The sequence below is a fragment of the Ornithorhynchus anatinus genome, chromosome 15, assembly GCF_004115215.2.
Source record: "Ornithorhynchus anatinus isolate Pmale09 chromosome 15, mOrnAna1.pri.v4, whole genome shotgun sequence".
In the NCBI taxonomy this organism is placed as follows: domain Eukaryota; kingdom Metazoa; phylum Chordata; class Mammalia; order Monotremata; family Ornithorhynchidae; genus Ornithorhynchus; species Ornithorhynchus anatinus.
The window spans coordinates 4309333-4323217 of record NC_041742.1 but is presented as its reverse complement, the minus strand read 5'-3'; the positions used below and the strand labels follow the sequence as shown (position 1 = coordinate 4323217).

General features: G+C 43.1%; 1 protein-coding gene across 2 annotated transcripts in view; it reads left to right on the top strand.

Moving 5' to 3' along the window:
• PRKCA (protein kinase C alpha) overlaps nucleotides 1-13885 on the top strand; it is a 299582-nt gene that overhangs the window by 238853 nt on the left and 46844 nt on the right. The window contains exons 7-9 of one of the 2 annotated variants that reach the window (XM_029079757.2): nucleotides 817-951; nucleotides 1582-1678; nucleotides 7554-7577. In XM_029079757.2, coding sequence (XP_028935590.1) covers nucleotides 817-951; nucleotides 1582-1678; nucleotides 7554-7577 — 256 coding nt within the window. The remainder of the gene's footprint in view (nucleotides 1-816; nucleotides 952-1581; nucleotides 1679-7553; nucleotides 7578-13885) is intronic. The other variant, XM_029079758.2, reaches the window with a different exon arrangement.

The following is a 13885-nucleotide window of genomic DNA, read 5'->3' as shown; positions in this document are numbered from 1 at the left end:
ATTAGTATTATAAGATCCCTGGCCCTCAGAGGGCTCACAATTTACTCAGTCATTCAAATCAACCAATGGTATTTATTGAGTGGTTCCTATGTGCAGTGCACTGTCCTAAGCACTCGGAAGAGTATGGTGCAGTAGAGCTGGTAGACACAATCTCTGCCCACAGGAGTTTACGGTCTACAATGGGAGAGAGACACTAAAATAAATGATAGATAGGAGAAATGGCATAGTCTAAGGCTATGTGCCTAAGTCCTGTGGGGCTGAGGGTGTGGCAGAGGGTTGGTATAGACACATAAGGAAGGCAAAACAAAAACAGAAAACAACATAAAAAGGCAAGGCTCAATGCCATAGGAGTTTTACTTTCGTGCTATTTGCCACCCAGACACGACTGTTCAGAATTCAATAGTGACAATAACCCCCTTATGCTCTAAACATTAGAGACAGCTTCGATCGGCCTTTTTTGCCTTGTCCTGCCCCAGTGGAAAGAGCAGAATGGACCTGATGTCTGGGGGAATGGCAGCTGAAGGGCAGTTCTTGCGTTCCAGTATAAGAGGAGCAGGAAGGCCTTGGGCTGCCATGTTGGCCTCTATCTCCTGCGATGGCAAGGGTAGTTAGGGCCCAATGTCAAGGGGAATGGTGACTTGATATTCTCCTTTTATAGATGGGAACACCATTTCAGAGGGAAGTTAAGTACTAATCAAGCTGGGGATGAGTTTCTGATTCTCTTCTTAATTTCTGTTTTGATTATGAGAGCCCATTGCCACCCGGGAAAAAAAAAAAGTCATGATTGCGTGCTGCCTTTTTTCCCCCCCTTTCTAGCAAATTAAAACCAACAGACAAAGATCGACGGCTATCTGTGGAGATCTGGGACTGGGATCGGACAACTAGAAATGATTTCATGGGGTCCCTCTCATTTGGTGTGTCAGAGCTGATGAAAATGCCTGCAAGTGGATGGTAAGCATTACATTCCTATCTGTTGTTGAAGTAGAGGATGCGCTGGGTTAGCATTGTACAAAAATCAGAGTGAAAACCAGGGAAGAAAAGGTGAGTGTTGTCCTCTCGTGAATGGCAGAGAAATCCTCCTGGCTCTCCACTTCTCAGTTCAGTGTCGCTGCTATTCTACCATTAGAAACGGGTCCGAAGGAGTAAAGTTTCAGCCATTCAGTCACTTTAGTATAAAATTCATTCATTCATTCAATAGCATTTATTGAGCGCTTACTATGTGCAGAGCACTGTACTGAGCACTTGGAATGTACAGTTCAGCAACGGATAGAGACAATCCTTGCCCAGTAACGGGCTCACAGTCTAAATGGGGGATTGAAACGAATTACATTTATCGTTCTGAGTATATCTATACATTATTTATTTGCCTTCTTTTGTATCCTGCTCTTCTATTTAGTGTACGTTTACCATTCTCCCCCATTAGACCATAAACTCCACCATGGTGGGAGCCCGGTCTCTCCTATTGTGTTTTCCCTACCACTCATAACAGTGCCCTGCATGAAGGTAGAAACTCAATCAGTGCTTTGGCCTCTGTTGATGGTGATAACTAAATGGCTATTCTTTCCTTGATATCTCATACAGGTACAAGTTGCTTAACCAAGAAGAAGGGGAATACTACAATGTGCCCATTCCAGAAGGAGATGAAGAAGGAAATGTGGAGCTCAGGCAGAAATTTGAGGTAAGCGTAAGGGTGAAGTGTCTTGGAATTTGGAACCTCTCTTCCTCTAGAATCATTCTGGGCCCAGGCATGTTCTGGCATGGAACCAAAACCTAATCTTTGCTTTCAGAAACTCAAGGGGGAAGTAATAAACATTTTAATAAGATATGTTTTGTGGGAAGATTGCTTCATCTATTAGTTTAATAGGGCATTTCTCTGAAAATTTCATTGTAATCCCCGGCCGGACAATGAAATTTGTCATGTACAAATTAAAAATTAAAAATATTTTTGGAAAGGTCATGGCCAGTCACAAAATTGTTTGGGGAAGAAGCTTTGATTTGGATCCAGAGATGGATTCCCAAAAAGGTTCTAAACAGTCTTCCTTGATCGAAAAAGGATTTTTACCCCCAAAGCCCATCTTCCAAAAGCTGCAAGTTTTCTCTGTTTTGCCACTCTCACCACCTGACTATCATTCTCTCTTCCCTTCAAATAATTCTCTTCTTCCTTTTGATGGATTTTCTCCCCTACCGTCTACTCCCTTTGCTGTCAGTCCACAGCTTTTTCTTCTGGTGTTATCGACCTGGATATTGGCATCAGTTGATGGTAAACGGGCTGCAGATTATTTTCCATCTTTACTCTTTATTTAGAAATAGACATCCTGGTGCCTTATTTAAGGCAGGAACAGTAGGAACCTGTTCCTTTGACCATTTTGTATAGTAGTAGTAGTAACTGTAGAAGTAATATGTTTTTAGCACTTACTGTGTGCTGAACACTCTAAGTGCTAGGAAAGAATACAAAAATGGAAACTGAGAGCAGCATGGCCTAGTGGATAAAGCACAGGCCTAGGAGTCCGAAAGACCTGGATTCTAATCCCAGCTCTGCCACCTGTCGGCTTTGTGACCTTAAGCAAGTCACTTACCCTCTCTGTGCGTCAGTTACCTCATCTGTAAAATGGCAGAGAAAACTATGAGTACTTTGTGGGAGAGGGACTTTGTCCATCCTACCTCCAACGTGATTAGCCTGTGTCTACCCCAGCACTTAATAAACACATAATAAACGCCTAACAAGTACCATAAAAAAATTAGACAATTAGGCATGGTCCTGGTCTCATAGGGGACTCACAGTCCAAGAGGAGGATAGTAAAACACTATATGAATATATGTACACACGTAGAGATCGCTGAAAGACAAGGGACAAAACAGTGTACAACTGGCAGTGGCTACCATGTGGTACGCATGTGTAGGGCATCCTTTACTGCGTTGAGTTTGCTGACTGCACTGTTTTGGTGTTTTTGATTTTTTTCCTCAGAATATCACTGAAGTGGTCATAATAGCGACCCCTCGTCGGACTATGATGGCTTTCTCATATTCATTTGATTGTGGGAAAACCTCTTACTTTGTAAATCTGAAGAATTTAGTAATCTAATTTTGAAGAATACTGGAAGAAGGTTTAGTTTCTAGCTTTTTCCCATTTTGAGACTTTCACCATTGGATCATGTTAAGCTAAAACTGAAAAGGAGTCAAAGTGGCATTTGGTTTGATAGTAATGATTAAGAACCAATATCTTTCTACAAGCACTAGACCTAAATCCTCTCTGGAGTTTATGCTATATGTATGACTCATCCAGAGCCTGCTAACCATCGACCTGAAGGAATCTGGTAAAATTAAAATGTGCATCTATTTCTGTGTTTTCAGGGAAAACATCTTGAGAATGTTTTATTCTCTGGTGAATGAGCATGTGAGATTAAATTACCTAAATTTCTTCTGAGCACCAATTTGTAATTGTAAGCAAAAAAAAAATAAAAAAGGGATGAGAATGTGTTGCTAGTTAAAGCTCACTGAGAGACATTCCTCTTTCTCCATTTACTTAGCAGGTGTTGCAAGTTGTATTTCCTGAAATTCGTCTTTGTCTCTGAAGACTGGTCAAGTTAAAATTTTTCATTTCTGTGTAGTCCAAAACAGTATACTAGAGATTTTCCAATGCGTCAAAACTCTTAATTGTATCCTAAAAAGTTACTGTGACTACTCCAATATTCCCAAGTGAGCCTTCTGACACAAACTAGGCAGTCTGTTTGCTGCAGTATATGTCCCACTTTTCTTGTGTTCCCAGAGAACACCTTTAATTGGTTCTTGACCAGGGCAATGTCAAGGAAAATTCTCCAGTGTGCAGCACTTGGAATGGAGATGTTCTTGGAAGAAAAATCTGAAGAACTGAAATGGGACTAGATGAATAGAAGTCATTTCTGTGACTTCTTTACATCTGTTTCACTAGAGAGAAACAGTGGAGGTCTAGTAAAGAAAACTTAATCTAATCCTGTGAATGAAGCCACAGAAAGGTTTTAAAAAGACTGGACATGAAAGAAAGTATAATGGAGCTTCAGCCTCATCATTTCATTTCATGTATTTTGGGAAAGCGGTGTTGCCGATAAATGTGAAGAATGTGCAGTACATCGTGTTTGCTATTAGTACATTCTTAGTACATTCCACAGTCCAAATCTAAACTCGTATATCTTGCCGTTTTGGAAGGCTCCCGGGCATGGGGTCAGTACATTTTTGAATACCAGCAGTTTTTCATGTGTTCTCAGATTCCTGTTTAGTGGGGCTTCTGAGAAGATGCTAGCAGTACTTCATTATCATTGACAGTAACTGAACAGATGAGCTTAGAGAGCCAGCGTTTACTGGAAACTACCCTAGAAGGGAAAGCACATGTCCTGTGGATTCTTAATTCTTCAGAATGAGAGGGGGAAAGCTCCTCGGGAACAGCAATAAATAATAATAATGATGGTATCTGTTAAGCGCTTACTATGTGTCAAGCACTGTTCTAAGCACTGAATCTCATATGAGGAATGACTTTCGGATCACCCTCCATTTGCTGGCCACTGTAATTGCCCCTGTCTGGCAGAGAGCTGCGGTGAGGAAAGGTGATTTCAAAGAGAAAGAACCGAGGAAATCCCGTGGGCCTTAGGAGAGCCCATGGTGCAGTGGTTAGACCCCCAAGGAAATTTAGCTGCTAACATTCATCAAAGGACCATTCCCAAAAGAAATAGGAAGTGTTACCTGGGGCAGGGGAGCCCCTTCCCTCCAGAGCACCTAAATACTACCAGTGTCCAGATGAGGTACGTTCTCTTGAGCAGCAACTTAGGCGTTTTTGACCACTTCATTTTAATGTCTTCTGACACTTTCAGGGCAGCTCTTTGGTGGGCACACTCATTTCATAGCACTTCTGCCCTCCCCACGTACCCATTGCCCACCGATGCCGGGAACCTATCCCCTCTGTCCCGGGGGAGGTGGGTGACCAGCCGTGCCGGACCATGAGGGGTTGCCTGTATTTGGCCTGGATGCGGTTGCAGCTGGCGTCACTTACTTGTCACTGTTGGCACTTGAAACCCTTAGCATTAGGATTGGCAACTGCAGATGTCAGGGCCTGAAACCAGGAGCTGCTTTTCATCCTTCTGGGCATGAAATCCATTTGACGAGAGCCACTCTAGGCAGTATGCTTCAGGGCAATTACCGTCCTCCTCAAGTGGGTTGAGCTACTCTAGTTCCAGTTTCCTGGCATTCGCCAGGTGGTGTAATAAAGCGTAATTGCCCAGAAATGCCCTTGCCTGTCATGTCTCATTGCTTAATTAGAAAGCAAGTGGCTAAATGTGTGTATACAGCAACACTGATTTGGCCCAACACTCTGATATCGTTAACAGCTCGCACATTGAAATGATGTTTTCCTTCCGCCACCCCTTCTCCCAACAGAGCAGGACCTTTCCCAACCTGGAGATGCGGACACTGTTTCTCAGGGTCGAATTGTGCAATGAGTGTCCTAATGAGCTGCAAAAGTGATTGACTCAAGAGATCATCCATAGGGCTTTCCTTGAACTCTGGAAGGCAGGAATCTCTTAGTTACCCATGAGTTTCAAGGATCACAGATGGACTTAGATTCCACATCAGATCCGTTTAAATCTGACGGATAGAACTAGCATGCAAAACCAGCAAAGTTAGCCTCCCGATTGTGCGGTCTCTCTGACAGTGGCTTTTTTCTGTCGCTCTGTAACTAATACGAGTACCTCATGTATAAAGATTTTTGAGGGAGGATGTGCCTAGGATATTACCAGGATAACCTGTGGGGTCCAGCAAATAGTCATTAATACCGAAGAGTGGTAGAGGTGGAGAAGAAGAATTTCCAAACGATATATACTTTACTCAAGTCATGAAAGCGATATTTTTAAATAGTGCTTTTCACAGTAAAATATGTAAGTTACTGGGAGAACAGCTGTGATTTAGCTTCTTGGTTGTTATTTTTTAATAGACCTCTAGGTAGAAACACTGATTGGTTTTTTTTTTAAAAAAGCATCATTTTTACATGGTGAAAAGAAATGTGAAATTTATACCTTGACCAGGATTTTCTTCTCTTTCTGTAAATATCTTCCAGTTTACAAAATGTGGAAATAAAACATCATGTATATCAGTTTGTAGTTTTATAGCGAGTCAGTAAATACAAACTAGAGACTGGGGTATCAATCAACAAATACTCTTGATTAATTGATATCTGTGGGCCACTGAGACACATTGGTATTGTACAGTTTTTAAAAAGTCTCTAGTTGGTATTTCGTCTTTGGAGAGTGGTTTTGCGTGTCTGTGAATGGATCACTGTGGCTGGGATTACCTCATCTTGCATTGTTTAAAGGGAAACATTGCATCCATCCCGAGTCTGTTCTTTCTTTCTGTTTGTTCTTTCTCATCTCTAGAAAACCCATTCGTCTCAAATTGCGCACCAGGGACCAGATCGATTCTCAGCAGAATAGTGTGGGTTTTTCCAGGGATTCTGAGGCCTCGGAAACTTCTCCTTCCAGGTGGTGCCGAGAGAAGTTTGTCTTTCGGGCCTTGGGAGAGCGGATGGATCCTGATCTTGTTTACACCTGCAGACCCATATTAGAGTTAAGCAGGTGGAGCACAACTCCCTCCACCTTCCAGAAGGATGGTTGGATTTGTAGTGGTGGTGGTAGCAGCAATTCAGTTTATTGAGTGCTTGCTGAGTGCAATGTAATCTCCGAGGGCTAGGGAAAATCCAACCAGAGGCAACGAAAAACTCCTTAATCCACAAGGAACGTACCTATCACGGGGAGAAAGTCTCTATGTGACGATTAGACGATTAGACTGTAAGCCCGTCGATTAGACTGTAAGCCCGTCGATTAGACTGTAAGCCCGTCAAACGGCAGGGACTGTCTCTATCTGTTGCCGACTTGTTCATCCCAAGCGCTTAGTACAGTGCTCTGCACATAGTAAGCGCTCAATAAATACTATTGAATGAATCCTTTCAGCGCCCTTTTAGATTTTTAATGTATTTCAGTACTAACACTTTATTTTCCAATACCAACTTAAATCTTCAGGGCCATCCAAGTTAAAGGGGCCACACAGTCCTTCTCTTGCTCTTCCTCTGTCTCTCCCTCTCCCCCCACCTCTCTTTCTCTCTCTCTCTTGGTTCAGAAAACCAAGTGGAGGAGGTTAAGGCCACTTGGGCGTACCATCATCTTTTATCTAGCATTCATTTCTTTAAAGACTGCAATTCAGGAAGGATCTGTGTTTCATTTTGCAGCTGGCAACTGAGAAATGATGGTCCAAACAGGATGTTTTTAACTTGTCACCCTGCAGAAAGGCAGAGTCACATCTAGAACCTGTTAATTCCCTCACTGACGGTGCACATCTGTCGATTCTCTGTTTCCTTTGTCTTGACTGCTGTGTGTTCTCTGAATAACTCTCTTCCTCCTGCGATGTGTCTGCTTTGTTTGTAGGTGCCATTTCTGTGTTGTATCTCAATCGTTTTATACCTCGGGACACTAATTGCTACTACTTTGCCTTGCATTCCCCCTACTAACTAAGCAGTTTTTCTCCTCCTGTCTTTGCAGGGATGTCATGTCCGCTTCTTAAAGGTAGTTCTTTTCCTTCATGTCCTCTTGCATATTTTAAATTTTTGTGGTTCCCTAAGTACAGAATCCAGTCATTCTTATCACCTTTGAAGGATGCACTGAACATTCTTGAATTCATTGGTTCATTTTTCAATTTGCCTTTTGATGTATGCTCCCGATGAGACTTCCTTGGTCCACGGAGGAAGACCATACATTTATTTGAGTCTCTCATAATTGGTGACATTCCAAGCTTAATTGGGTGAGTCTAAAAAGAGTTTAGAAATGAGTGTTTGAGCCTCGCAAATATCTGTGTATGGCCAAGTCTGCCTCTGTTCTCTGAATTCAACGAATGAACTTTCAAAGTGCATCTTTAAGTTGATAGTGAATACAAGTGTCTTTCTGTGGAAACTTCAATGGGCTTCACAGACAAGATTCGTTTCACTTTTTACGCTCACACAAGTACACATTTAGCATGCAAGATGTATGGAATAGTAATGCCATGTGCATAATTGTATCTGTGCAATGTAGTAGAATATATCATAAATGTAATCATGAAATTGTGCAAATCTAACAGTTGCCCATTCGATGCCTTTTCCCTTTTTCATGTTCTTCTCATCTTTACATATATCATTACCTCCTAGAAGAGTTATTATTTGGAATGAAACCTTTTTCCAAAATAGATAAGATTTTTTAGTTTGTTTATAGCTTTGTTTTTTTAAATGTAGACTAGATTTGCCCTCTTAGCTTTTCTCTAATTTGGGGGATATTAAACTTCTGGTGCTTTGCATTAACTAAGCTATTAATATGAAGCATGCATTAAGTGAAATTTGGAGTCCAAGCGTGTTCCAAACCTGGAATAGTTCTGAGCTCTAAAGCTAGGAGAATTCAGATCTGATAGACTCTCCGTTAGGCCACCATTTCAGTGTTGGCCTTGTGCACGGATTATAAGTCAGAGACTTATCCGTCAAGACCGTATGCTCCTTCATGAGTGCTAGAGATTAGTGACAGATGGGTCTGGAATAGGAAGGGAAGGAGAGCATTTGAGATGTGCAAGTCCCTAGAGCCCAGTACGGAGAGTGGAATGAACAGTTTCGTTAAATACCCGGTTTTCTGGTGACCTTTTTGGTGGTTTGTTTTCAGTCCTGGTCCACTGTTTGGGGGTTTTCCATCAGAGAAATATCTTCAGCAGAGAAATGCACTTTTCCAAACACTGCCATCCTGAGTATTTTCCTGCCCTGGAGTTTGTGCATTCCAGGAGTTAGAAACCTTACTATTTGAAAGCTAACTCTTCCAGTGGTGACTTGGCCCCAGATTTGTTGAAACTAAGACAAGCCAGGTTTGCCTTAGCGGTCTCCCACTAGGCCTGAGCTAAGCTTCCTCCTGCCAGTCAGTACGAGAAGCCCAAGCTGACTTGCTCAGAGGATTCACAGCCCCTTTCAGGAACACTACATTTTGCATTAAAGGTCGTGTTACTATGTCAGTTCCAAAGCAAAGTTTTCCAAAGCAGCATACCTCCCGGTGCCTTTTTAGCAGACAGGGACAATGATCTTCCCAGGATCTAGGAGCAAAATCAAAAGAAAGTTGTTGGGGGGTTTTTTGCCATTGAAAAAAGTTTACACTGAATGTCAGCTTGTCAAGTTACGTATTGAAGGGGCTCGTCTCTCTCTGGATGTTTGACAGACCCGGCGATGAAGTCTACTTCTGGAAAGATTGTGAATGTGGTTATCAGTCCACTGTGTGGGATATCAGAAAGACCCACGGGATTTTCTGACTCATCAGGAAGAGTCTAGAAAAAAGCCCAAAGAGGAGTTTTACCACTATATAAAGCTGTGGTACATCTGCTCCTGCAATGATGTGGGTGGTTCTGGTGGCCGCATTTTAGGAAGGACGAAATAGAACCGGAAACGGTTCAGAGGAGGACAATCAAAACTATCAGGAGGATGAGCAGCTTTTGTGTAGGAGAATAAAATGAAAAGATTTGATCTTCAGTCCAGAAAGAGGAACGCTGGGAAGGATTGAAATAGAAGTTGATGAAGGGATAAGATGTAGTGAATACAGAATAGTTAGCCGCCTGATTCCTGGGGCCATTCTCTAAAGCTTGAAGACGTTAGGTGAAAAGCACATTTACCCAGTGAATGGCAAGTTCATGGCTGCTTTACTGAAGGGGGTTGTTGAGGCCAAAAGTAACAGCAGGAAAAAGGTAGCCGTGCTAGATATGTACCCATAACGACGAGGGCAGTCATCACACTCCTCCTCCACACTCCTCCTGTCAGTTTCAGAGTCAGACTATGGAGCTAAGTGGTCCAGGAAGGCACCTCTTAGGTTCCGATCATATAACAAAAAAGCATACTCTAAACCCTTTTTAAAGTTTCAGTTTTTTCTAGTATCTGTTAAGCACTCAGGATGTGGCAGGCACCGTTCTAAGCACCAGGGTAGGTACAAGCTAATCAGGTTGGACCCAGTCCCTGTCCCACATGAAGCTCGCAGTCTCAATCCCCGCTTTACAGATGAGTTGACTGAGGCCCAGAGAAGTGAAGTGATTTGCCCAAGGTCACACAGCAATCAAGTGGCAGAGCTGGCCTGGAGCCCAGGTCCTTCCCATGCCCACACCCATGCTGTATCCACTAGGCTGTGCTGCTTCTTGCTTCTTTCTAGGGAGCCTGAGGTGTTAATTTCTCTATCCCATTAGATTCTTATGTTCTAGATGAACAGTGCTTTTTCCATAGGTGATGAAAGCAGTATTGAAAATCATCCTACCACATGACTGATTTTTTTTAATGATCTTGAATGTTCCTATGATTGATCTGTAGGTTTCTCAACTGTGAAGGTGCATAAGGTCAAGGTCAGTGGGTTGGATTAAGTTAAAATATATCAGAAGCCAGACTGTAGAGGTGATTTCCTTGGATTGCCTGTGCCACTCACCAGAGCTAACTGTCAAGTAAACTTGCACTGAAGAACTATCACTGTCTCGGGAGGGATGCAGTCCAATAATCATAGAATCAAAGGAATACCTATTAGTTTTAGGTTCTCTGTGGTTCTGAACTGGAAGTTCGATATGTCCTACTTTGTGAATAAGAACTTCAACATAGACATAAGACATTGCAAAATCTGCCCCCTAAAAAGAAAGAAGTGTTTGGAGCCCAAATTAACCCCAGCATGATAAAAATATGCTGATGCCCCCAAGATGGATTCTGCCAATTAGGCCAAAAGGGAAAAGGAAACACTGCTGTGGAACATTTCTGAGGGTGTAACCAAGAAAGAATCCCTTTTAGCTACTCTTTGGGGTTCAGTCACAGCTTAGCATTGAGCATCTTGCTTTAAAGTCTGGCAACTAGTGCCATTAATGGGATTCCTCACATCTGGGGAGTCTGTTAACATTTTGGGGGGCAAATACTTTACTTCAGGATTTGGCCTCGATGGAGACATTTTGTACGGTAACATCCCCATTATAAACCAGGCTTTTCCCCCATCTGCTAGAGAGAGAGGGCTGCCTTTCAAGGTCCTAGATTGGGAACTGCCACACCCAACCTCGGTTAGACCTTCTGCACCCCCTCTCCCAACCGCCTCCCATGCCAGTTATCAGAAAATCAGAATCCATTGCTGGGAAGCGGCCACCAGAAATGGAGGCAGGTGTCCCATTGAACTATAATTAGACTCGCCATGAAAAATAATGCTTTTTTTCCTCATTTGGATTGTCTCACAGTGAAAATATGATTCAAGCAACAATTATGGAGATTGGGTGCTAAATTTAATTCCAGGCTGCCCAGCTTTTGAATTGCTCCCTAATGTCAATTAAAGGAATTTTATATAAATTTAAAATTGGGTAATTAAGCAATTTCATCCAAATCTTTTTTTATTTTTTTGCTTTTAAGTGAGGGAGTTGTTGCTTCTATAGTCTTTTGTTGATAACCTCTTCCGCTGCATCGTCCTATTTACTTTTCTTAGCACAGCTGCACTTTGAGAAGTTTCTGCAATTTCTTAAATTCTCTCCAGAAACCACATTTACATGTTGTGGCGCTCTATTGACTCCGGACCTATTATTTTAAGTCTATTTGGCCTGATTTGAGTTTGTCCAATATTATTTTTTTTTCAGTCTTGCCTATCTAGTACTGTTACCTCTTGTTATTCTTCATTTTAGTGGCATACATAGATATAACTCTTTCCTGTGGCCACTTTACTTGAGTCATTTGTATCAAAACTAAGAATGGACATTCTTGCCCCAAAGGTGCACGTTAGCCAATAAATTGCTTCGTGTGCCTGCCTTTGGAAAGGCCTGCCTTGAGGGTGTGTGCATGGCTGTCTCCGTGGAGGTGAATGTGTAGGCGTCTTGCCCCTTTATGCATCTTTGTCCACCTGTGTGAGTGGCAGTTGTGGGAGGATGTCAGTGTGACAATATGTGCCGATGTGTGTGTGTGTGTGTGCGTGCGCCTGCCACTGAATGGCAGGAACCTTAGTATGTTTCTGCTCCTGTCTTTCCTGCGGCCGTCAACCTCTCCATCCCCCAAAATGGTTCCTTCTTTTTCTCCTCCACCCCAGTGCCACCAAATTAAAGGGAACTTGAACTTTAGAGGAAAAATGTATGCATTGACTTATGGATGGGACAGGCTGTTCAACAGAACATCTTTCATTGCTTTTATAGGTTGTTCATCATCATTATCAGTGACATTTATTGAATTCCTACTAAGGGCAGAACACTGTACTAGGCACTTGGGAGCATAAAACAGAAGCACAGAACAGGGCTCCTGCCCTCAAGTAGCTTAAAATCTATCAGGGAAGATAAATGGACACCAATTTCTGGAAATAAAATAGAGTTAGATATGAATGTCAAAATCTAGAAGTCAGTAATAGTGATAATGATATTTGTTAAGCGCTTACTATGTGCCAAGTACTGTTCTAAGCACTGGGGTAGATGCGACATAATCAGGTTGGACACAGTCCCCGACCCACATGACGTTCACAGTCTTAATCCTCATTTTACAGATGAAGGAACTGAGGCATGGAGAAGTGAAGTGACCTGCCCAAGGTCACACAGCTGACTGGACAAGTGGTGGAGCCGGGATTAGATGATGGGAAACAGGGAGACCAGTGAGGTGAGGAAGTCTAGGGAGGAATCAGAGCTGACCCCATGGAATGAGTTCCTCGGACTGGGAGTATGGTGCCTTCGTTAATAATAATCCTACTGATGATAATGATGGCGGTTGTTAAGCGCTTAACGATGGCGGTTGTTAAGCGCTTAACTATGTGCAGAGCAGTGATCTAAGCGCTGGGGTAGAGAAAAGGTAATCAGGTTGTCCCACGTGGGGCTCACAGCTTTCATCCCCATTTTGCAGACGAGGTAAACAGGCGCAGAGAGGTTAAGTGACTAGCCCGAAGTCACACAGCTGCTAAGTGGCAGAGTTGGGATTAGAACCCACGACCTCTGACTCCCAAGCTCATGCGCTTTCCACTGAGCCACGCTGCTGCTGCTGCTGCTGCTTTGTTGAAAGCGATGCAGAAGTTAGGATGAGTAGCAGGTTTAGGAGGGAAGATGTGGAATTCAGTTTTGGACAACCTGATTTTAAGGAATCTGTAGGTCACCTAGGTCAAATCCCAGGGGCAAAAGGAGATGGCACGTAAAGGACATGTGGAAAGGGTGGATTTCGGTTTTCCTGCGGAATTAGAACCATCAGGTTCTGGTGACACCGACTAGGTGGGGTGAATGAGATGCTCCGCCGCCGGAGTTAATCTCGGCTCCTGCTCGTAAACCATTTTGGCTTTGACCGTGTTGAGGGGCTGCGGCAACTGAAGCAGAAAGTGAAATCAGAAGCTGATTTCGATGGAAAGCTTAATTCTTCTGAAGATTCGTGCCACAGGAGGGCAGTAGAGACTCGTGAATTCAAGGTTCCCTGCAAATCTGTCTGGGTGGACCAGGTTGAGATCAGGTGGGGATGCCTACTGACCCGAATGCCTGAAATCCCATTACCTTTTTGATGAAAATGGGCAAGGACTGAGTGCATCCTCCCTTCAGAGTTGTTGTGGAAGTGTCATTGGACTAAGAGGTCGGAGGAGCACAGGTTATTCCGGAACCGGGTAGTTCATTTACCTTTGTAAGCGGGTTCCATTTGAAATTTGCTGCTTTCCTACCAGCAGAGAGCAATCCTCCCGTTGCTAGTGGAAATTGTGGCGTTCAGAGGTTTTTGTTTTTAACATTCTAACTTCTTTCATTCAGTTCATGTGTCTTAGTCACTCCCGTAGTCCTGGGATAATCCAATTATCCCAGGTCTGCGCCTGGTCTGCTGTGTGACCTCGGGCAGATCACTTAACTTCTCTGTGCCTCAGTTCCCTCATCTGTA